The 25,532-nt window shown below is 45.0% G+C and overlaps 1 protein-coding gene across 3 annotated transcripts in view; it reads right to left on the reverse strand.

Moving 5' to 3' along the window:
- Positions 1 to 591: 591 nt before the first annotated feature.
- The window catches only part of CAPRIN1 (cell cycle associated protein 1), a 77,938-nt gene continuing 52,997 nt past the window's right edge, over positions 592 to 25,532 (reverse strand). For 2 of the 3 annotated variants that reach the window (XM_039537814.1, XM_039537816.1), the window contains exons 13-19: positions 23,769 to 23,879; positions 18,923 to 19,072; positions 13,033 to 13,183; positions 12,214 to 12,408; positions 11,528 to 11,628; positions 3,444 to 3,507; positions 592 to 1,851 (exon numbers count right to left, since the gene is read on the reverse strand). In XM_039537814.1, the coding sequence (XP_039393748.1) occupies positions 1,787 to 1,851; positions 3,444 to 3,507; positions 11,528 to 11,628; positions 12,214 to 12,408; positions 13,033 to 13,183; positions 18,923 to 19,072; positions 23,769 to 23,879 (837 nt within the window). In that variant the 3' untranslated portion in view covers positions 592 to 1,786. The remainder of the gene's footprint in view (positions 1,852 to 3,443; positions 3,508 to 11,527; positions 11,629 to 12,213; positions 12,409 to 13,032; positions 13,184 to 18,922; positions 19,073 to 23,768; positions 23,880 to 25,532) is intronic. The other variant, XM_039537817.1, reaches the window with a different exon arrangement.

Raw genomic sequence — 25,532 nt, forward strand, 5'->3', positions numbered from 1 at the left:
AAAAGTTTCGGACTGTCATGACGCAGTATAAAACATCCTCCAAATGACAGCAAACCCTTCAGTTTGGTTTAGTAAAAGCAATACCATTACCTCATGATTAAACATCCTCTGTTCGATAATGTGGCTGTTGCTTAATATGACCCTTTATAGCACTTTACATCTTCAGTATGCTATAAAATGCATTTGTACTCAACACCTCTATTGAAGTAGCTATGTATTCTCCCCATTTTAGATAGGGAAACAGGCACAAAGATTAATCAATTTGACCAAGATCATACCGGAAGTGAGTAGCAAAATGGGATAAGATTTATGAGTTCCCAACTCCTAGTCCCAAGCTAATTCTTCTACACCATATGTTGACTTAACGAACATGAAAGTCTCCATGGAAAAGAAAAAAATTCCCAGTGAATCCAATTAGTATGGATTAAGTCAATGGATAATAAGTATCAGAGTTATAACTTCTGGAATAATTTAAAAAGGAACAAAACGCTTATGTAAATCTGTAAAATGAATTAGAGAATAAGCTTATGAAATGTCTATCCCCATCACGTTAAGTTTGCATTAGTAGCTGAAAACCATTGTTCCAGAATACAATTTTTATAAACATGTTTTATTTGTCTTGCTTATACCGTTAGAACTGTAACTGCTGGCTGTCATTTCCCTTAAAAGGGGAAACCGATCCAAACACATACTGGTGCTTTTCAAAAGATAGCAATTAAAAGGGCAGCAGCAGCGGGCATTTGAGATTTCTTAAAACCTTCAGGCTGCAGGAAAGACAAAAGGACATGTGACCAAAAGTGTTATGATTATCCATTAGAGATTTCCATCAGTACCTGTATCAGTTATTTAGGTGATAATACAGCAAGGTCAAGTATTAGTGACAGACAATGTGCAAGTCATAAGGAATGATAGAGACAATACCAATCCTTACAAAAGTCATTGCTATCAAAGAAACTTAAATATGTTCAAGAGAGATATCTAAATACTTCACATCAAATATACAAGTGGCCATCCAGATTATATCCCATATTTGTTGCAAAAGTTTTAAAGTGCCAATCAAAGCTAATTTTTTTTGGGGGGGAAGGGTTAAAAAAACCTTATACAATTATATCAGCAGTTACACAAAAGCAATTTATGTATCCTTAGCCACAGTAAACTGAGCCTGGTGATGGAGAATGCTGTAGCTAAGGGTGTGTCTTGTCTATCAAAAGCTGGCTGTCAGCTTATTTGTCTAGTTAGGGATATATGCATCATTATGCATCTTAAACTGTTCAGTGCTTCATTTTAACATGAAAAAGCTGAAATGCAGTTGCTCTGCCAAACCACACTTCACTTCTTCCATCCTTCTTTCATGAGAAAGTTTAATTTTGTCAACTGCCATCAGAATAAAATCTTTAGGGATTTGCCGATTTTATTTGTTGCATCACTATAGAATGTCAGAAGTGAGGCAGTCTTGCTTTTTTCTGCCACTTCAGTTAACCATGGAGATTTGATCACCCTGAAATTGCCTTTTTTGCTTTACTCATAGCAAGAATAACAAATCTGAATCTCATGTGCAAGGCTCAAGATGATGCTTAGGACAGAACATGCAGAGTAAACGTTGTTTCTTTCCATATCCAGGTAATATAAAGCTGACAACTGTAGTCCTGTCTTTATGGGTAATGAAAAAAGTCCCATTACAATGAACTTCCTGTAAGGGAGAACAATAGATAATAACTCTTCTGGTAACATGTATGGTACATTGGCCAGTGTGTTTTTGGCGTTTAATATAATCCTGTGGATTAGTTTAATTCACTTGTTGAGCATTCATTTGAGGCATCCCTCTGTTGGGTCTTGGGGGCCCTCCACGACCTAGAAAATAAAAACAGCATTTAAATTTTGTATCAAATCAGACCATTATAGAGTTCATAAAGGGTGTGACTCAAGTCTGGTCTCAATAACTCTGGTTTAGAACTCATAGGTATATGTTTACTGCACTAATATTTGGTCAATATCCTTATCCATTCAAACACAATCGCACGTGTATGCCTATTAAATCATTTAATCAATTCCTTGGTTTCCCCCCTCTCTTGGTATTTTTCATAATTTTCTCAGAATCTTAGATGAATTTAACTTAACTTCTAAAGCGATTTTCCCCTTCAGTTAACAAACAGCAACTATTAACACATGTATGGGATAACAGATCCAGTGCAAGTTAAACTAAGACTTTTTAAAAATAATTTGTTAGCATTTTTAAAAAATTCTTATTTTAAAGCCATTAAGCTAAAGGGTCTCTTAAATTATCAAACAGCAAGACGCAAGTTTGCTTTCACTTTCCTGCTCCTTTGTATCGAGCCCACTTTAGAGTCTCAAACAGCACTCTGAAAATAGATCACAAGCTATTGTTCTGTTGAAGATAGACATACCAATTTTAAAAAACCTATCTTCAATCAATCCACCCTTCTGCTAAATACTTACCTGCATTTTACTGGCAATGAGCCCTGGACTTTCCTATTTGGAATATATTTATGGACAGCATTGCTATAACTTCACCACAATTAGATAGACACTCAATCCCCGTTCCCATCACACCATTTATTAGGACAGTTCCTTTTGACAATGCATACAGACATTTCCACGAGGTGGCTAATGTTATAGATTTCAATACTTTAGGCAGCAGAAATGGAGAACATGCAATGTAGTTACCAAATGCCTGTTGAAAAACTATGGAAGTATTGTTGAAAAGTAATTGAAGTTCAAATGCAGAAAGATTAGCTCAACTACAGTTTTGGCTATTCAATAAACGTTTAGCTTAAGCTCATACATGACTGAGTGATTTCAATATATTAATATTTTTGTTTCATTCTCAAAATAAAGTATACTATGCAGCTGCAAATAAGACCGGAAATATTTTAGGAGATTTTACAAAGGGAAAACACATCCATCTCTATAGGAATAAAAAAGTACTCCGCAACGGGCTGCCGTAACACAACACATCTTTATTGAAATTGAAGAAACATCAATATACAAATTCAAAAGTCAAGGGAGCTTTAAAAAACGCACAAAAGAAAAGCCTGTGGTCAAAATTCTTGCAAATCTTGTCAGCAAAAATTTAAAATTCCAAATTGGGCTAGTAGGGGCAGCAGTGAAATAGGTGCAAAGCTTTACCAAAAAATATATTTCAAGTTTTATGGGCTCATTTTGTTTTAGTAAGAAAAAAGGCAACTGAATAGTGTGGATGCAAAGATAAACTTAAATCTCAGCAGACAATGTAACTTCTTACGAACAAAAATACTTCATTCAACAGCCAACTAACAACTTCCAACAAAAGTTCCAGGAAAGTTTAAATGGATTGTGACCTATTAGTTGTATATGATAAAATGTTTTCTGATCCACAACCCTCTAAGAGATTGCATCAGAAACTCCAGTTCAGTAGAATTAGGAATGTATCATTTGAGTATTACCTCGAGGGGCTCCCCGCGGTCCACTCTGTCCAGAGCCACGTTTAAAATTCTGTTGATATCCATCCTAAACAAAGTGTAAAAGTGAGAAAAGTAAATTAAGTTATATTCATTAAACCACCACAGTCATTTGTTGTGCCTTAGAAAGTTAAATATTTGCTATTAAAAATAGCAAGTTTCAAGAGTATTTAGAAATAACCCATCCATTTTTCAGTATATGAATTCAGTTAAGTGATGCCAGTGGGGGCACTGACAACGCTTCTCGGCCTTTTGGCTAAGATAAGTGTAACATACAGAATTGTAATTCTTAGCAGGAAATTCTAATCTGCCTCACGAGACTAGAAAGGAGTTAGGTTCATTAGCAACTAATAAACACCTTAAACAGTTTTCACAGACTAAGTGATTAAACTTTACGTAACATATCTAGGCTTGGAAGGATTACAATTTTTATTGGTAAATGAGGATGTCACTGAACACACACAAACTAACGAATAATATTGATAAATAATCAAACTTTACAGCTAGGCAAAGAAAGAAAAATGCTGCTTGAGAACTTAAAGGCCAAAATCAAGTGATTCAGACTTCTGACTTAGGTTTGTTACAAATGGACTAGCAAATGAATAGTAAAAACAGATATGACTTGCTGATTTACAGATATTGACTTTCTATATCTGGACATGTGATATTGACAACATATTTTAACTGTTTATAAAGCTTTAACTTTTTGAATCTCAATGTTTACTGTCATTAATTAGTCTGACATCCCCCCCATATAATTTATCACAGTTGTGAAAATTTGAATAAAAATTAATCGCGCGATTGAAATATTGATTTCAATTATAACAATACAAAGTGTATAGTGCTCACTATTTTTATTACAAATATTTGCACAGGAAAAAAACAAAAGATAGTATTTCTCAATTCACCTCATACAAGTACTATAGTGCAATCTCTATCATAAAAGTTGAACTTACAAATGCAGAATTATCTACAAGAAAATAACTACATTGAAAAATAAAAATGTAAAATTTTAGAGCCTAAAGTCCACTCAGTCCTACTTCAGCCAATCGCTCAGACAACCAAATCTGGTTACAATTTACAGGAGATAATGCTGCCCGCTTCTTGTTTACAATGCCACCTGAAAGTAAGAACAGGCGTTCACATGACACTATTGTAGCCGGCATCACAAGATATTTACGTGCCAGATGCGCTCAAGATTCTTATGTCCCTTCATCTTCAATCACCATTCCAGAGGACATGTGTCCATGCTGATGATGGGTTCTGCTCGATAACAATCCAAAGCAGAGCAGACTGATGCATTTTCATTTTTATTATCTGAGTCAGATACCACCAGCAGAAGGTTGATTTTCTTTTTTCATGGTTTGGGTTTTATAGTTTCCGCATTTGAGTGTTGCTCTTTTAAGACTTCTGAGAGCATGCTCCCCACCTCATCCCTCTCAGATTCTGGAAGGCACTTCTGATTCTTAAACCTTGGGTCGAGTGCTGTAGCTACTTTTAGAAATCTCACGTTGGTATTTTCTTTGCATTTTGTCGAATCTGGTGTGAAAGTGTTCTTAAAACAAACATGTGCTGGGTCATCATCCAAGACTGCTATAACATGAAATATATGGCAGAAAGCAGGTAAAACAGAGCCAAAGTCGTACAGTTCTCCCCAAAGGAGTTCAGTCACAAATTTAATTAAATTAAATTATTTTTTAACGAGCATCAGCATGGATGCATGTCCTCTGGAATGGTGGCTGAAGCATAAAGGGGCATACGAATGTTTAGCATATCTGGCACGTAAATACCTTGCAACACCAGCTACAAAAGTGCCATGCGAACGCCTGTTCTCACTTTCAGGTGACACTGTAAATAAGAAGCAGGCAGCAGCATCTCCTGTAAATGTAAGCAAACTTGTATGTCTTAGCCATTGGCTGAACAAGAAGTAGGACTGAGTGGGCTCTAAAGTTTTATATTGTTTTGTTTTTGAGAGCAATTATGTAAAAAACCTGCAATTGTAAGTTACACTTTCACAATAAAGAGACTGTACTTCAGGGGTTGTACCGTACGACTGGAAAATTGCTAACACAGTTCCTATTTTTTAAGAAACGGGAAAAAAGCAATCCGAGTAACTATAGGCCTGTTAGTTTAACATCTGTAGTATGCAAGGTCTTGGAAAAAAATTTGAAGGAGAAAGTAGTTAAGGACATTGAGGTCAATGGTAATTGGGACAAAATACAACATGGTTTTACAAAAGGTAGATCATACCAAACTAACCTGATATCTATCTTTGAGAAAGAAACAGATTTTTTAGACAAAGGAAATGCAGTGGATCTAATTTACCTCGATTTCAGTAAGGCATTTGATACGGTTCCACATGGGGAATTATCAGTTAAATTGGAAAAGATGGGGATCAATATGAAAACTGAAAGGTGGATAAGGAACTGGTTAAAGGGGAGACTACAACGGGTCATACTGAAAGGTGAACTGTCAGGCTGGAAGGAGGTTACTAGTGGAGTTCCTCAGGGATCGGTTTTGGGACCAATCATTTAATCTTTTTATTACGGACCTTGGCACAAAAAGTGGGAATGTGCTAATAAAGTTTGCAGATGACAAAGCTGGGAGGTATTGCTAACACAGAGAAGGACTGGGATATCATACAGGAAGATCTGAATGACCTTGTAAACTGGAGTAATGGTAATAGGATGAAATTTAATAGTGAAAAGTGCAAGGTCATGCATTTAGGGATTAAGAAGAAGAATTTTGGTTATAAATTGGGGACGCATCAGTTGGAAGTAACAGAGGAGGACGACGACCTCAGAGTATTGGTTGATCACAGGATGACTGAGCCACCAATGTGATATGGCCGTTAAAAAGGCTAATGTGGTTTTAGGATGCATTAGGCGAGGTATTTCCAGTAAAGATAAGGAGGTGTTAGTACCATTATACAAGGCATTGGTGAGACCTCATCTGGAATACTGTGGGCAGTTCTGGTCTCCCATGTTTAAGAAGAATGAATTCAAACTGGAACAGGTACAGAGAAGGGCTACTAGGATGATCCGAGGAATGGAAAACCTGTCTTATGAAAGGAGACTCAAAGAGCGCGGCTTGTTTAGCCTAACCAAAAAAAGGCTGAGGAGAGATATGACTGCTCTTTATAAATATATCAGAGGGATAAATATTAGGGAGGGAGAGGAATTATTTAAGCTTAGTACCAATGTGGACACAAGAACAAATGGATATAAACTGGACACTAGGAAGTTTAGACTTGAAATTAGACAAGGTTTCTAACCATTAGAGGAGTGAAGTTCTGGAACAGCCTTCCAAGGGGAGTAGTGAGGACAAAAGACATATCTGGCTTCAAGACTTAGCTCGATAAGTTTATGGAGGGAATGGTATGATGGGATAGCCTAATTTTGGCAATTAATTGATCTTTGATTATTAGCAGGTAAATAGGCCCAATGGTCTGTGATGGGATGTTAGATGGAGTGGGATTTGAGTTACTACAGAGAATTCTTTCCTGGGTGCTGGCTGGTGAGTCTTGCCCACATGCTCAGGGTTTACTGATCGCCATATCTGGGGTCGGGAAGGAATTTTCCTCCAGGGCAGATTGGCAGAGGCCCTGGAGGTTTTTCGCCTTCCTCTGCAGCATGGGGCCCGGGTCATTTGCTGGAGGATTCTCTGCACCTTGAGGTCTTTAAACCACGATTTGAGGACTTCAGTAACTCAGACATAGGTTAGGGGTTTGTTACAGGAGTGGGTAGGTGAGATTCTGTGGCCTGCATTGTGCAGGTCAGACTAGATGACCATAATGGTCCCTTCTAACCTTAAGTCCATGAATCTATGAATTGAAAAGAGAAGGTTACTCACCTTGTGCAGTAACTGAGGTTCTTTGAGATGTGTCCCCCTGTGGGTGCTCCACTTTAGGCGTTCTTGCACCCCTGCCCTTATAGTCGGAGACTTTTAGTAGCAGTGCCCAGTTGGGTTGCATATGCGTGGTCCCTTTCTCGTGCTGTTGCAGGCAATTAACCAACACTGTGTGACCAACTCCGAAGTAGTAGAGGGGAGGAGTAAGGGAAGTGGAGCACCCACAGGGGGACACATCTCAAAGAACCTCAGTTACTGCACAAGGTGAGTAATCTTCTTTTCTTCTTCTTGTGCTGGCCATGTGGGTGCTCCACTTTAGGTGACTTCAGAGCAGTGCCCTCCGATGGAAGGAGGGGCTTTGGAGTTGAAGTTGTGACCTCTGATAGTAGAGAACATCTGAAGGAGGTGTCAGATGTTGCCTGTTACTCTAAGGCATACTGCTGTCTAAAGGTATGGGCCGAGGCCCAGGCAGCAACTCTACAAACGCCCGTCATAAGTGCATTGTGCAGGGAAGCCGGGGAGGCTGATACGGCTCTAGTGGGATGCGAGTGAATCCCCATGAGGGATTGGCAGTTGCACTGATAATAGCATTTTGTGCGACTATGGATCTACGGGGAAGTCTTTGTTTAGATACGGTGCTCCTTTTGGAGCATTCAGTGATGGATAAAAACAGTGTGGGTGATTTATGGAATGGTTTAGTCCTGTCTATGTAAGAAGCCAATGCGCTCCGAACATTAAGATTATGAAGTGATGTCGCAGAGGTAGGCAAGGAGTAAGCCTTATGGCCAAAACTGATCAAGTCTTTTCCAGTCCTTATCATGAGTTGTGTTTCAGGGCTGTTGTTGCACGCCAACGTCGCTGGACTGCATATAACACTAAGAAATTAGGCACTGGATGTGAAGTCCATGCCCTCTGTTAGTACACACCTCCTGACGGACCTCCCGCTGGCTGGAGGGGCAGCTGCAGGGGTCCACAGAATGACCCTTACAGGGTCCATCAGTGCCTCATTCATGTGAAGGGCAAATTTTTTTATTTTATTATTATTTTTTTTAAATGAAGCAGATGTATGCAAGAAGTCCAATAGCCCATGCTGTATCAAGGAGACCTCCTCAAGGGAAATATCCAGAGAAGGCCACCCTCTCAAATGAGCCATGGAACAGTTTGAAATCATCCCCTATATTAGGAGGGAAGAGGCATTAAAGCAGGGGTCAGCAACCTTTCAGAAGCAGTGTGCCGAGTCTTCATTTATTCACTCTAATTTATGGTTTCACGTGCCAGTAATACATTTTAACCTTTTTAGAAGGTATCTTTCTATAAGTCTATAATATATAACTAAACTATTGTTGTATGTAAAGTAAATAAGATTTCAAAACGTTTAAGAAGCTTTATTTAAAATTAAATTAAAATGCAGAGCCCTTCCAGAGCAGTGGCCAGGACCTGGGCAGTGTGAGTGCCACTGAAAAATCAGCTTGTGTGCCGCCTTCGGCACACGTGCCATAGGTTGCCTACCCCTGCATTAAAGTGTCCTCTGTGGACAATGATGGCAAGTGTGTGGTTCTTCCTCCTCTTCCCCTGGTACCACTGAGGGTGCTGGTACAGAAGCTGTGGGGAATTACTGTGTGCTGGGTCTGGCCGTGGCAGACACTCCCCCCTTGTGTGGGGCATATGACCCATGGAGTCCAGTATGCCCACTGGGATGGGAGCGGCATGGGGGTCCCCATACCACTGTAAGTACTCGGAACAGCATAATATGCCCCAAGAGACTCCTGGGTTGACTGACTCCTGATGGATAGGAGCCTATGCAGGAATAGCTCCCTGTTCTTCCTCATTTTCCTCCTTCAAATAAGGAGCGAGACAGCGAGTGATGTTGGGGACGCAGGGAAACTTGGTGCCGAGGGAATCATTCTCGTATCAGTACTGCAAATAGGGGAATCAGGGGCAGAGCTGAATACCAGAACCCTCTGTCTGAGGAACTGCTGCTGTGCTGGTTTGATTGGCCCCAGGGGCTGCCTCCTTGTCAGTGCCAGAAGGCGGCACTCCTGGCTGCGCCTGTGCATGCTGGGTGCACCTTTGAAGAAGCTGCTTTTTGTAGCAGCACCGCACTGCTGTTTGTAGATCACGGTGCGGAGGCACAAGTTTTTGGTTTCCCCATAGTCCCTGTGTTGGAGCCGGCTCTTGTAGAGTCTCTGGCTCTAGCAGTGCCGGGGATTTCCGCTACTTCGGCTCCCGGTGCTGACAGCACAGCTGGTGCCAGTACTGAATGCCTGCCCACGGAATGAACATACATCGTGGTGCAGAGGCATGGGGTTTTGATTTCCCCTTAGTGCCTGCATCGGAGCCTGCTCCTGTAGAGTCTCTGGCTCCAGCAGTGCTGGGGTTTACCATCATCTTGGCTCCCAGCGCTAAGAGCACAGGCAGTGCCAGCACTGGATGCCTGCTGGTGGAGCGGCTGTAGACTGTGGCGTGCAGGCATGGGGCTCCAACCTCCCCTCAGTACCTGCACCGGAGCCGTTCCCCGAAGTCTCTGTCTGCAGCAGTGCCGAAGCTCTCAGCGACCCAAGTTCCCAGCGCTGACAGCACAGCCGGTGCTATTATTATCCACAGGACAGCTATGGGATTCCCCGCCCTGTGGAGGGGACCCGGGTGCTTCCTCGAGCAATGCCCAGCGCAGCACTCCAACGTAGGGTTGGAGAAAGCATTCCTGTCCAAAGCCAAGGCTGGTGAAGTGTGCGTGCACTGGGGGGTGGTGTCCCAAGCCTCATGCCCCGACGCAGGTCTGACAGACTGCTCCCTCCCTGTCTTTCTGTGAGCCTGAGGCAATGCAACACTTTGTTAGTGCCTGCATCGGAGGCACTAACACACAGGCAGCAAACACACTGACCGTGGCTGTCAGGGACAGGCACTTTGAGCCTGGAGGCAAGGCGCTGAGAGACCAGGAAACCGGGCATTCCCCCCACCTTTTGGGGGGGGGGAGGGGGGGCGTGGCCTTTTCGCCCTCAAAACAGCTGTCTTTCTGAAGTTCCTGTCTGTGAGGGGTTTTTTTGGTTTTTTGTTTTTAAGCAAGGAGAAAAGAAAAAGGAAACAAGCTAAGTAGCTGCTAATAAGGAAACTAAATAACAGACTGTAACTAATTAACTACAAAGTAGCGAGAGGCACTGCTGATTGCTCCCACTCGTAGACACAGAAGTGAGTGGGGGTTAGTCACACAGGGTAGGTAAACTGCCTGCAGCAGCATGAGACAGAGACCACGCATGTGTGATCCAACCAGGCACTGCTACTAAAAGTCTCCAACTACAAGCGCAGGGGCACATGAACACCTAAAGTGGAGCACCCACAGGGACAGCACTCGAAGAAAAAATACTATTTATTTTGATTATTTTTATTATAAATAATTGCACTGTAAAAATGATAAAGTGAACACTGTACACTTTGTATTCTGTGTTGTAATAGAAATCAATATATTTGAAAATGTAGAAAAACATCCAAAATATTTAATAAATTTCAATTAGTATTCTATTGTTTAACAGTGTGATTAATCGCAATTAATTTTATTGCGATTAATTTGAGTTAATCACGTGAGTTAACTGCCATTGACAGCCATAATAAAAATCTAAAAAATGCTTAAAGTCCATAATTTTGTACAACTGTGAACATTTAAAGTGATAAATCTAAAACATGCTCAAAAATAAATATTAGCAGCTGAAATTAAAAAAAAGCAAATTCTGCCAAGCATATAGATATATAAAAATATAAACATAGGGAGTGTATCTGTTTAGTAATACAGTTATTACATTTTATTTGTTAGCACTGCAGAGCCAAAACTTGTAAGAAAGTAAACTATTTAATTCTGGCTCATCCATCAACAGAATCATTAACCAAGTTCCAACTGCAGGATTAAAATATATTTTCCAGTATGTCTATGTGTAAAGGGTTGCCCATAGATAAATGACAACAGAGGAAAAAAAATTATATTTTTACCGGTGAAGTCACAAAAAAAGCTTTATTTTCAAATCCCAGGGTGAGTAAGGCTGGCCATTTGGATGGTTGTGGAGCAGGGAGCTTTACTTTCACTTGTAAACTAAGCACACTTTATATGGAGTCGTCGAGATTTTGCAATTAAAACCCTACAAAGAATACTTACTAGTTATTTTAAGCAAGTTATTTCATTTAGTTTAACTAATTTTTCTATTCCTATAATTTTAGTTTAAATGTCAACTCACCCGTTGGTAGTTGGAGTAGTCCCGAGGAGCATTAAATTGGGGCTGCGAGTAACCACTGTTAGGAGTGTTGGAAAATGAAGGGCGGTAGCCATCATACCCTCCTAAGGATTAGAATACAAATGCTTACTGAAGGGCACATAACCTGTCTTCATAAATTATGCTACACACATAAAAGGCCACTGAGGGACTTCACTGACTTTTAAGAAAAAAAATTGAATAAAAAAAGTGTGTGCCAGCAGACTGTGTAAACATCTGTAAAATAACTTATATCTTCTCATTAAGACCTTGAAAAAAACTGGGGAAGTGGTATCTGAGGATGTTTCTCTGATAATCTTTAGTACACGTGCTTAATCTGTTATTTATTATTTGTATTACCATATGCCCGGGAACCCTAGTCATGGACCAGGACCTTGTGCAAGGCACTGCACAAACATTGAACAAAAGATGATTCTTCATTCAGTTCTCAGAGACAGTCCAGCAGAAGCCTAGAATTTAAACTGCTTTGTTAAGATAGAACAAGATGAATACCACCACCACAAGCTTAAATATCTTCCCAATATATTTCTGTATTAAACAATAATAGGGTCAACATAACATAAGGTATTGGTCCATTCTGTGGTCCTGAAAAAAAAATTTCATATAAAGTCTCAAAATTTTGATAAAAAATATATATATTTATTTTTTACCTCTAAACCCATTGGCAGGTCCCCTGTATCCATTCATTAAGCCCCGAGTGCCGCGTGATCCACCACGAGACACTCCCCGGCTGTTATAATAAGGCTGACTGTTACGTGGGAACCCAGTATTCTGTTGTGGAGGCTGCTGGTGGTTACCTGCCACTTGATGGGACTGGTCCGGGGAACCATGGTAGGTGCCAACCACTATAATAAAAAACCAACAATGGAAGTTTATGTTTTCTATGTTCTCCAAAGATTGAAAGGTATCAATTTAAACCAATCAAGTCTGCCTTAGTAGCATCAAGTAGAGCAGTAAATGTTTATGAACCCAAAGAGATGATTTTCAGAAATAAAAGTTGCTATTCTGACACACTCCACAATATTAAAATAATGCAAGATGTCTAGAGTTCAGTGAAGTCAGTGTCAACAGGCCTCAAGTTAGTACACTGGTGTTTGTCGATTTAAAAAAAACAAAACAAAACAAAAAAAAACCCACCACAACGAAGTTCACACCACACAGGCCTGAAACAAGTGGAAACATTCTCAAGTGACTTCCACAATCTTTCTAGGAAGTTACTAAACACAGGGCCCAGAGGCAGCGATACTTCTCCACAAATTTTTTTTTATTCTGCATGCAGAACTTCCCCTCATTAAAGAGTTTCGGTTTTGCAGAGACTCCCCCGAAGAACAAAATTTTACATATTCTAAATTTCATTTAATTTTAAGTTGGCTGCCAGGTTTCTTGGAATTTGGTGTCCATGATTATCCTCCACTGGAAGCCTCCCTTTTAGGCTAAAATAATGTTTTAATTTTGTCTAACAAGTTTACCTGTCTGGAGCTGTTCTTGCTGAAGTTCTGATTGTTCTACTTGGTGAGGCTGGTTGGAGAAACTCTGGTTGTAACTGGCCTGGTACTGATTTTGTTGCTTTAGGGTTTCTGGCTCATTGACAGGAGGAACAGGTGCATTCATATTGAATACCTACAATGGTAGGAAAAAACTAAATATCTCTCTGGTCTACATTTTCCCAATTTGTACTTACGTGTCTTTTGCATACAATCCAAGACTATATGCTTTATAAACTGACGACAGAAGCAATTACCTTCCTTTCTGTAACTGTTCTTTGAGATGTGTTGCACATGTCCACTCCATTGTGGGTAGGTGTGCACTTTGTGCACGGATGTCATTCCACCCCAGCAGTGCCCATCAGGATGGCTGGAGCGCCCCGTCCCATGCCAATGCATGGAGAGGTAAGACAGCAGAGATAACCCAACCCTCCTCGGTTTCTTTGTACTGAATGTACTCTGATGGAGAGGGGAAGGTGGGCAGGCTGTGGAATGGACATGTTGAACACATCTCGAAGAACAGTTACAGAAAGGTAGGTAACCGTTTCTTCTTCGAGTTACTGAACATAATTTCCACAGTAGGTGATTCTCAAGCAAACATCTATGGAGGTGGATTTGGAGTTTATCTGAATAGTGACTGCAAGACCACCCGTCCGAAGCTGGCATAATCTCTGGACTGATAGTCAATGGTGTAATGAGAAGAAAAGGTGTGGCTGATGACCAAATTTCTGCTTTATTAATGTCAACAAGTGATACGCGAGCTAGGAAAGACGTAGAAGCTGCTTGTGCTCTAGCAGAACATGCCAGTATTCCAGATGACAAGGTCACATTAGCCAGCTGGTAGTATAAATGGATGCCTGGGATTCTCTAGGAGGAAACTGGCTTGGCCCTTAACTCTATCAGCAACTGTAACAAAAAGCTGTGTAAAAGTCCAGAACGATTTAGTATATTCTAGGTAGATAGCTAATGCTCTTCTCACATCCAATGAGTGAAGTCTTTCTTCATGCTTATGGTGATGGAGTTTTGGAAAAAACGGGGGCAAATATATTGTTTGGTTAACGTGAAAACTAGAGAGTACTTTTGTAAGGAACTTTCATTGCAGCTGAAGATAAACCTTATCTTTATTTAAAAAACTGTATAAGGGGGTTCTGAAACTAAATCTCTCAAAATGCCACCTTCATAGAAAGGTGAAGGAGAGAGCTAGTCACAAGGTGTTCAAAGTGGGGTCCCATTAAAATTGCCAGGACTAAGCTGAGATCTCAAGGAGAAATGGGCACCTGCACTTGAGGGTATAATCTATTATCCACCCATACATCAAAGCTGAGATAGCAGCCAAATGCCCCCTTACAGAAGAGTCAGATTCTGTTTTAGATCTAAAAGATAGTCCAGCACAATATTCAGGGGTGCTTGCCAAGGAGATAAACGTTTCTCATTAACCCAAATGGAGTAGCACTTCCATTTAGCCAAGTAAGTGACCCTAGTTGAGGGTCTTCCATTATTTAGAAGTACATTCTGGACATCCTGTGAGCAGGACCTTTCAAAGGGATTCAGCCATGAAGCATCTATGTTGTGAGATGGAGAGCTTGAAAGCTGGAGTGGTGAAGACAGCCATGATCTCAAGAAATTATGTCTGGAGCCAACAAGAAGAATAGAGGAGGCTCTGTTCACAGAATCAGGAAAGCTGAGTTCCAGTACTGAAAGGGCCACACCAGTACTTTAAAAGGATGAGACGAACATGGTCCTTTTTTATTTTTGAATATTACTCTGAAGAACAAAAGAATTGTAGGGAAGGCATATAGAAGGGAATTCTCCCAGGATGGGAGAAAGGCATCTGTTGGGGGCCTGGGCTGAGACCCCTGGGAACAGAACTAGCAACATTTTCTATTGGGTCTTGTTGCAAAAAGGTCCACTTGGGGAAACCCCGAGAGTTGGAGGATAAACCTGGCTACATCTGGGCGTAACGACCACTCGTGGATCTTCTCAGCTGATCTGCCACTGTGTTCTGTTTCCCCTAAAGGTAAGCAGCTTTGAGGTGAATCCACTGAGTTGAGATGTACTACTCTTAACTCCTTGACATTTATGACCAAAGGCCTTGTGTCTTCAGGGACCCATGTGAGCCCCGCAACCTAGAGATGATGTGTGCACAACTAGAGTGCATGTTCATAGCATGGGAAGGAAGCCAACTTCCAAGCAAACTCTTGGAGGGTCTATCCACCAATCCACAGACAACATGACTAGCTCTGGCACTTGAACCATCTTGTCCAAATGGTGGCAATTCAGGGCATATACTGATGTTAGCCATGTCTGCAGCTTCCTGAATGGCAGTTTGGCATGCTGCACTACATAGGTTCATGCTGCCATATGACCTAGCAATCTGAGGCACTTACATGCTGTTATGAGCAGGTAAGCCTTCATTCGAACCATTAGGTCTCAAATGGTTTTGAACTTGGTTTGTGGTAGAAAAGCTCTGGCTTTATGGAGTCAAGGATTGCTCCACTGAAATCTATCTTCTGTACAGGCTTCCATACTGATTTTTCTCAATTCATTCAGCACCCCAGAGCACTGAATATGGATAAAGCAGTGAATATGCTGGACAGGACCTGCGACTCTGATCGACCTCTGATCAACCAGTCACTCAGGTATGGGAAGACATGAATACCTAATTTTGGAAGATGAGCTGGTACCACAGCTGCCAAGCCAAACGGAAGCACTATGAACTGCTCATGATGAATATCAGGCATTAACCTGATAAATTTTCTATGATCAGGACATACTGCAAAATAGAAGTATGTGTCCCTCAAATCAAGGGCCCCATACCAGTCTCCTTCTTCTAGGGAAGGTATAATTGACACTAGGAACAGTGTGGGATATTTTCTGCAGGAATTTATTCAACTCTCTTAGATCTAAGATGGACATGAGATCTCCTTTTGTCTTGGGAATCAGGAAATAACAGGAATAGAAGCCTTCTCTCCTGAGGCTCAACGGTACTTCCTCTACAGTCCATCTGAAAGAGATTCTCGACATTGCCCTTCAGTGGGAGGTCCAGGGTGGTCCCTAATGGGGGGAGCGGAAGTATATAGAGAGGGGCAGGGTGTATTAAACTGGATGGCATACCTCTGTTCCACCATACTTAAGGCACGCCGGTCTGACATTACGTGGGTCCAAGTACTTAGGAAGCGGGACAAGCATTTAGTAAACAAAAAAAAGGGGGAGCAGACAAAGTGAAGAGACTGGTATAATGTCCTCAACTACCCAATCAAAATGCCTGTTTGGAAGGGGCAACTGGATGTGATGATCTCATTGACACTGAAGAGGAGGGCGCCTTCTATAGCTCCTTCTCTGTTTTCCTAGGCCAATCTTGGGAACAGGGATTAAAGCTATCGTGACAAAAAGGTGGCTGTTGATGAACATCCGTCCTTTTTGTCACAGGGATTTAAGTGTAGCCCTGGAATCTTTAAGGCTATGAAGCTTGCCATCAATTTTCTCAAAGAATAGGTAGGCCCTTCAAACAGATGGTCCTGTATCAGCTGTTTTATTTCTGGCAGGCAGTTTGGATGACTAGTGATAAACATCTTCTCCCAGCAATCGCTGGTGCCATGGTTCATGCCACTGACTACACTATCCAGATTGTTCTGGCAACCAATTTACCCTCCTCCACCATTGCAGAGAACTCTTGTTTGTAATCCTCTGGTAATTTGTCCTTGAATTTAGCAATGTTCTCCCAGTGTGTATAGTTGTATCAACTCAGGAATGCCTGCTGGTTTGAGATCTTGAGCTGCAGGCTCCCTAAGGAATAAAGTTTGTGACTAAACAGATCTAGTCTTCTTGAGTCCTTGCTCTGAGGTGGAAATATGCTCACCCTTTCTTTCCTGCGCACTGGCAGTTGAGATACCACAAGAGAAGTGGAGGAGTGATTGCAAAAAATATTCATACCCTTTAGAGGGAGTGAAGTATCTTCTCAGTCTGTTGCAGCCAGGGAAAAGGGTCGTGATGACAGAGTTGTGATGAGCTCCATGACGGCCTCATTGATTGGCAGAGCAATCTCAGTCAAGGTGGCAGATACACCTCTCCTGCCTGGATGCTAAACACCTGAGACCACTCTTTTCAGGAGATCATGGGGAGCACTGTAGCCTTCTGAAGGAGGTGTGTGGGCGCAGAATTCATGCCCCCCCCCCAAATTACTTTGCTTCTCTGCCAAAAAAATGACACTCTGATGGGGAAGCAAAGGGAAACCTCAAGAGCGGTCACGTGCCCCTCCCCAGCAGCACATGTGCATATTTTCCGACACCTGGGGCAGCTGAAGGAGAGATAAATCACTGTGGGCTAGGGGAAGCGGAGAGGCAGTGGCTGAAGACGCCCCAGCCGGTGCTGGGTCAGACCCATCCAACTGGTGTGCATCCAGACTCTACCCATACCCAGAACCCCTGCCAAGCCTCACCCGCCTTCACCCAAAAACACCTCTCCACACTGAAAGCCCCCCACCCACCCTGCTGTGGGGACGCCCTGGCCAGTCCTGGCTGGGCTCAAGGAAGAGCACACGTCCCCTGCACAAAGTGGCCAGGACCAGGCCAGACCACCCCCCTGCAGAAATCTTCCCCCTGCTACAGGAAGCTCCACATCCTCACACCCCTCGCTTCCTGCCCCCATTGCTCCTCAGTGTAGGGGAGGGGTCACTGTCGGGGGAGCTGCTCCTCCATCTGCCCACCCTCATGTATCTGAACACCCCCCCCATAACCAGACCCCTACACCCAAACCCCCACCAAGCCCCACCCTCTGCACTCAGCACTCCCAGCCAAGCCCCACCCCCTTGCATCTGCCCTACCCCTGAACCCAGGCCATCCCCCCAGTGAGCTCAACCTGCCTGCACTAGATCCCCCAACACAACGAACTCCACACCCTATGTACCTGGACTACCCTAACTAGCCACCCCACACCTGGAACCCCCCACTGAGCCCCAATCAGCTGCACTCAGACCCCCACCCCACTCTCCCAGCACCCTGCCGAGCCCTTGCCCCCCCACCCCCCATACACACACCTTCATCTGGACCCATTGCTGAGTCCCATTATCCCTGCACCTGGAACCCTCCAAGTGCATCCAGATTCCCCCCCCACCCCGGTATCCCCACTGAAATGCCCTCACCCAGACTGCCCCACACAGAACCTTAACAGCCCACACCTGAATCCCTCCACACTAAGCGCCTCCACGCTTGGATCCTGCCAGGCTGACCCTGCCTGCCCACACCTGGGGTGCCTGGCACAGAGGGGCAGGCCTGGCCCTTGCGCTGTGTCAGGGTGGATGCACCCTCATTGCCAAGTCCATGTCCCTGAAGGGGAGGGGGAGGGGAGTGGATGGCCTGCAGGGTGATCTCCCACCTCCGTGCAGCCAGTGGCCCATGCTCGCCGCTTCCATGCTGGAGCCTCCACCTTTATTTATTTACAAATAAAATTTGCAGAAATTTAAAATATTGTGTGCAGAATTTTTAATTGTTTTGCACAAAATTCTATCAGGAGTACTATTTACAAGGTGTGAAGAAGGTATTTGAATAAATAAGTCTGAAATCGCAGATCACTGTCGGTAAGAAGGAACTGAAAAGAGTTAAGGGTGGCTCCTCTTATACTAGCACACAGTGGTGAGCAGCCGCAGGGGGCACTCCAGCCACCCCAACAGGTATCACTGAGGGGAAAAAAGTCTCTGACATCTGTGCACTAGGCACACACACACCTACAGTGGAATTAACATGTGCAACCACTCGAAGAAGAATAGAGCCTATTCTAAGTGCAATTATACAACACATTCCAGGGTCAAAATAATGGCTATCAGAAGATTTGATTAACAAAACAAAGTGATTCAGCATTAAGTTCATTTGGTACTTACTGTTTGCATGGATTGGAATGGAGCTGCATTAACGTTGATTCCACTGCTATGTAAAGGTTTGCTAGACCCAGCCTGGAATACCTGTGGCTGGGGTGCAGTAGGAAGTGGTGACGATGCTGGGGTTTGGTCTGCACTCAAAGACATTGAAGCCTAGCAATTGAAATGAAGACCACTTAAGCAATAATTCATACAGCTACTGATTACATCAAGTCATCCTATACCAAATTATAGGCAAGGCCTGAAAAATATTGCTATTGACATGTGGAGGTTCTGCCTCAACTAAACTATAGCCCCCCCTTCACAGGACAATTGGATGAATGAAAACAAAGAAAAGTTCTTCCACTCATGAACCTCAGAGGAGGACAGAGAAGTGAGTGAATGGAGGAAAAGCAAGTGACCTACTAGCCATAGTCAATAACATGCCCCTCTTCCTCCAAGCTAGCATCCTGCATGCTTGTGCGATGAAATTCTCCACAAGATGCTCCACTGAAAAGTACTAGCCCCTCACCTCTTTATCAGCAACTAGCTGCCGGTGATTTAATGAATTTAAGCCTTGATTATAGAGGACTCAAATAACTGCTACCAAAAATGTAAGATTTCACAAAATTTGAAGTTACAAATAAGGTCAAGGCATTTGTAAACAGTTACTCACCTTTGTAACTGTTGTTCTTCGAGATGAGTTGCTCATATCCATTCCAATTAGGTGTGCACGGCTGTTGGAGAATTTTTACCCTAGCAACACCCGGTGGGTTGGCTGTGGAGCCCCCGGGAGCGGCGCCTTCACAGCACTTGATATATACCCCAACCGACCCAGCGCCTCCTCAGTTCCTTCTTGCCTGCTACTCCGACAGAAGGGAAGAGGGGGCAGGTTTGGAATGGATATGAGCAACGCATCTCAAAGAACAATAGTTACAAAGGCAAGTAACCGTTTTTCCTTCTTCAAGTGCTTGCTCATATCTATTCCAATTAGGTGACTCCCAAGCCTTTACCTAGGCAGTGGGGTCGGAGTGAAGCAACGTGGATTGTAGGACTGCTCTACCAAACGCTTTGTCATCTCTGGCGTGCTGGCTGATGGCACAGTACGACGCAAAATTGCGTACCGAGGACCAAGTCGCGACTCTGCAGATCTCCTGGATCAGGGCCAGAAACGCCGATGACGAAGCCTGGGCCCTTGTGTGTGAGCAGTGAGGGGCGGGGGCGGTACCGGCCAGATCATAGCAAGCACAGATGCAGGACGTGATCCATGAAGAGATCTGCTGAGAGGAGACCAGGAGCGCTTTCAACCGGCCCGCCACCACAACGAAGAGCTGGGTCGTCTTCCTAAATGGCTTCGTACCCTCAGTGTAGAAGGCAAGGGCCCTATGAACATTGAGGGAACGCAGCCGCTGTTCCTGGCGACTGGCGTGCAGTTTTGGATTAAAAAAACTGGAAGAAAGGCTGGGTGAGGCCGAAGCTGCACCTTATCTTTATGGAAGATCGTGTACGGTGGTTCCGAAGTAAGGGCTCTCAGCTCGGAGACCCGCCACGCCAACGTGATAGCGACCAGGAAAGCCGTTTTCCAGGAGAGGTAGAGAAGGGAGCAGGTGGCCAGCAGCTCGAACGAGGGCCCCATAAGTTTGGAGAGGACCAGGTTAAGGTCCCATGTGGGGACTGGCTGTTGAACTTGTGGGTAGAGACGATCCAAGCCCTTGACGAACCTGCCAACAGAGGTGGACGCCCCATCCCAGGGCTGACGCATCCGTGACAAGGGACAAGGACGACTGCGGGCTGTGAAAAGGAACTCCTTTGCATACCGCCTGGGGATCTAGCCACCAGCGGAGGGAGGCCAGGACCCACTCCGGGACAGTGACCACCAAGTTCAGGCATACCAGTCTCCAGGATCCAGGGAAGGTATAATGGTGCCCAAGGAGACCATGCAGAACTTCAACTTTACCATGAACTTGTTGAGTCCACGCAGGTCCAGAATTGGCTGAAGCCCACCCTTCACCTTGGGGGATTAGGAAATAATCGGGAGTAAAATCCCCTGCCCCTTAGCTCCCTCGGGACCTCCTCGATTTCCCCCCATGGCGAGAAGCATTTGAACCTCCTGAATAAGGAGTTGCTCATGAGAAGGGTCCCTAAAGAGGGACAGGGAAGGGAGGTGGAAGGGCGGGAAAGAAGAGCATTGGGGAGAGTATCCCACTTCCACCATGCAGAGGACCCAGCGGTCCGTGGTTATCCCGAGACCAAGCACAGTGGAAATGGGATAAACGATTCAAGAAAGGTGGAGCAGAATCCTGAATGAGGTTCAGGGCGCCGTCCTCGGGTGTCCCTTCAAAAGGCCTGTTTTGAGCCAGACGAAGGCTTGGTCGGACCCTGGCCTTGTCCTGACGGGGGGTTGGAGGGCTTCCTCCTGCCATTACGTCCCTACCACCTATAGAAATCCTGCCTCAGCCAAGGACGATACGGGAGCTGTTGTAACTACTGAGGCTTGAAGGGTTTCCGTTGGGTAGCCGACATGTGCATGCCCAGGGACTTCATTATTGCCCTTGAGTTTTTAAGGCTTTGTAGCCTTGAATCTGTCTTTCCCAAAAACAGGCCCTCTCTATCAAAAGGGAAGGTCCTGCAGTGTCTGCTGAAGTTCCAGTGGTAGGCCGGAGGCTTGCAGCCAGGAGATATGCCTCACTGTGATCCCTGAGGACAAAGTATGAGTGGCAGAGTCTGCAGCATCCAGCAAGGCCTGCAGCGAGGCCCGTGCCACTGTTTTGCCCTCTTCTGCCAAAGTCCCAAACTCCTCTCTGGACTCAGGAGGTACTAACTCCTTAAATTTCAGCATGGAGTTCCAGGAATTAAAATTGTACCAGCTCAGGAGCGCCTGCTGATTAGCAATCCTGAGCTCAAGTCCCTCCTTCCCCACCCCCCGAAGGAATAAACTTTGTGCCCAAACAAATCAAGGCACTTGGCGTCCTTCAATTTGGGTGCTGGGGCTTGCTGGCCATGCTATTCTCTTACTGATGCCACTACAAGCGAACAGGGCTGTGGGTGGGTGAACAGATAGTCATACCCCTTCGAGGGAACAAAGTATTTTCACTCCATTCCCTTAGTCCGATCCCAAAGAACGAGAAGCAGAACATGAGGGCCACGGTGGTGCCAAGCGGATCTGCATAAGGTCACGTCTACGTGGTGATGGGGAACGGTGCCGGGACGTGGACCGATACCGGGACCTGAACCAGCGCCTGGATTTGGATCATGGTCGAGATTATGACCAGTGGCGAGAGCAGTGTCACGTCCGGGATCTGCTCCTCAACTGCGATCGGCAGGCAGATTGGCGCCGCGACCGGGATTTGGAGCAGTGCCGTGAGCATGACTGGCACCACGAAGGAGAACGGTGCCGGGACTGCAGGCGGCATCAGGAACGGTGCCGAGAACGGGATCAGTGCCATGGCTCGACCAACAATGCCAATGGGTGGATTAGGGCCGGTTTGCCCTGGATCAGTGCCGCACGTACAGGAACCGGTGCCTTGGCACGAGGCTGAGGGGATGCTGATGCCGTCATGACAATAAGATACCTTGAGGCAACAAAAGTATCTGGGGTGGACGGCAACTGGACCTGAACCACGCTGCATGTCGGGGAGTCCAGAGGCACCAGACTCAACAGCTCTCCCCTCGGGTCCGGAGTCAACGGTGCTGAAGCCATAGGCTGTGCCCCTAGATGCTCCCCTGCGGGACACTTCTCCATGGACAGTTCCAAGGAGGCTGGTCTCTGAGGAGGCGGGCCACCCTTTTCCGGCTTCCAGTGCTGCTTCTGGCCAGAATGGGAGCGGTGCCAGGCTGATGAAGTTGGTTGCAGTGCTGGAGAGCATCGGTGCCACAGGTCTCATTCAGAGTTCAACCATGGTGTAGCTTCTTCCGCTGCCGCCAGGCTGCTGCGCACCGAGGTGCTCGGTCCTGGAACTTGGCACGCCGCAGGAGGCTGAGGGGTAAGAGCCGCCTCCATGAAGAGCTGTTTTAAACAAAAGTCCCGCTCCTTCATAGTCTGGGGATGAAACCCTTTGCAGATTCTGCACTTGTCTGCTTGATGAGACTCCCCCAGACACTTGAGGCAAGAGTCATGGGGGTCGCCCTTTGGCATGGGCTTAGAGCAGGAACCGCAGGGCTTGAATCCCGGAGCCTTGGGCATGAGCCCAAGAGAAAAATCATGCAGGAGGGGGAAAAAACCCAACACCACTACTACTAACTATAACTATCAAGAACTGTAACTACACAGGACCCTCGCTAGAAAGCGAGATTTGGGATCCAGGTGCGGGACTGCATTAATGCGGGGACCGCGTTAAAATGAATTGCAATTAAAGTAACTGAATTTGGGATCCATGGCGGTGACTGCATTATATGCGAATTTGTGCTATATAGACGTGCGTTCTATAGAGGGTCTGGTGTATTAACTATTAACTGTAAACTATTAACAAACTATGCTAGGGAGAGTAGTGAAGCAGAACTCCACAGTTCCAGTGACCATCATGGGCAGTAAGAAGGAACTGAGGAAGTGCTGGGTCAGCTGGGGTACATATCAAGCGCCATGAAGGCGCCGCTTCAGGGGGCTCCACAGCGACCCACCAGGTGTTGCTAGGGTAAAAATTCTCCGACGGCCATGCACGCAGCACGTGCACATCTAATTGGAATTGATATGAGCAAGCACTCAAAGAAGAATAATTACAACAACATAAAAAAGACCCTATCAATTGACACCTGAAACAAATATTTAACTATGAAGCTTTATCTTCAAAGCATCATACACTACCCCTTTATTCACACCTGCAGATTGAGATAGTATATTATTGCTGCCAAAATAAATTCTAATAGGACTTGCCTGAATCTGGTCAATTGATTCTTTCTGTGGCCGTTGCTCTGTTGCATGAGAAGGCTGATACATGGGCTGGGATGCTGTGTAACCCTCACTTGTAGAAGAAACCAAGGGAACCTACCAGAAAGAATTTAAGATTTAGCAGAAGCTCTTCAAGTTTTACAAACAGGAGAACCAGACATTACAACTTTGAAAGGAATTGTGCCTGTGGTAAAAATCTTGTTATGGATACCCAACATTTTTACTAATATCCACAGTAGCAATATACTTATGCACAATTTGATTAAATTTAGAAATGCTGAAACAGGGGCAAAGCGAATTTATTTTAATTGATCTGTTCTAGTGTACACCCACTGCTCTGGATAGAAGTTCCAAATTCATTTATATTTTTGTCCAGTCAACGGTGTGCGTTTTGTTTTAAATAAAAATTCTTCCTTCTGTTATGTCTCCTAAGGTGACCACAAGAGAAAGCATATAGAGTACCAGGGATGAGGAACAGTGTGTAGGAGCAAGCACAGAGGTGATGTTTGTCATCATGAGCCCACCCTAACTAAATGTACCTCCCTTTTAACTAAACATCCTTGCAGGCTTTGTGCCTGAGGCCAGGTTATGGGGTGAAGCAGACCAGTAAAGTTGGTTTAAAAACGGCTCTGCTTCCATCACCAACATGATCTGAAACCACCTGCAGAAAAATAAACATGCTGCCTTGCAACAGAGGTTTTATGGCAATTCTTGAGAGAAAGCCCACAAGACTGGTTGCCAGAGTCACCTTTTTGAACCATCACATGTCCCTAATTCACGGTACAGCAAAGCTGAAAGCAGTTTAGCTGCTAGCTATATAAATGGTTGAGGAATTACTGTTAGAACTAGTTTGGACGGGGGGGGGAGGGGAGTGCATTTAGGAAAATGCATAAGCACCACTTAACACTGTAAAAAAAGCCCTGGAAAATATAAAGCTATTGGGGGTGGGGGGGGGGGGGGGGAAAACGAAGGCACCCGGGGCACAGGCATGGCCCCAACAACAGCAGAATATTGTGCGGACCCGGGCCGCCCAGAGGATTCCGGGGGCCCGGGGTCTGGCGCGGGGGCCCTTCGTTCGGGACCCGCGCGAAGTGCCCGAAGACCGCGGTGGGGCTCCCCGCCGAATTACCGCCGGCCGGACCCAGCGCCGGCGCAGCCCGGTCGGCGGTACTGGCGGCAGGGGCCCCGCCGCTGGTCTCGGGCACTTCGGGCGGCGGGTCCCGAACGGAAGGGCCTCGCCGACTACCGCCGAAGACCGGGCTGAACTTCGGCGGCGGGTCCCACTCCGTCTTCGGCGGTAATTCGCCAGCGGGGGGTCCTTCCGCCCCGGAGCGGAAGGACCCCCCGCCGGCAAAGACCGGGAGCGGCAGAAGCTCCTGCGCCCGGCCGCACAAGAGTTTGCCGGGCACCCCGGAGCGAGTGAAGGACCCCGCTCCAGGGGCCCCGAAAAACTCTGGTGGGGGCCCCCATGGGGTTTGGGGGCTGGGGCAAATTGCCCCTTTTGCCCCCCCCTCTGGGCGGCCCTGGTGCGGACAATCACTCTAAGAACACACATTTCCCACACAGAGTTCAGTCTAAAAGGCATGTTGCTCCTAATGAACATTCTCAATCTGTTACTCCACATGGCACTTCCTGCTGCTCTTCAATGGTGAAGCATTAGTCCGTCTTCTAGCAGGGACGCTTCCTGCTAGCCTCCATTCATTCCAAGGCTCTTATGCATCTACTGAACAAAAAAGTCATAAGACCCTC

The sequence above is a fragment of the Mauremys reevesii genome, linkage group 4, assembly GCF_016161935.1.
Source record: "Mauremys reevesii isolate NIE-2019 linkage group 4, ASM1616193v1, whole genome shotgun sequence".
NCBI lineage: Eukaryota > Metazoa > Chordata > Testudines > Geoemydidae > Mauremys > Mauremys reevesii.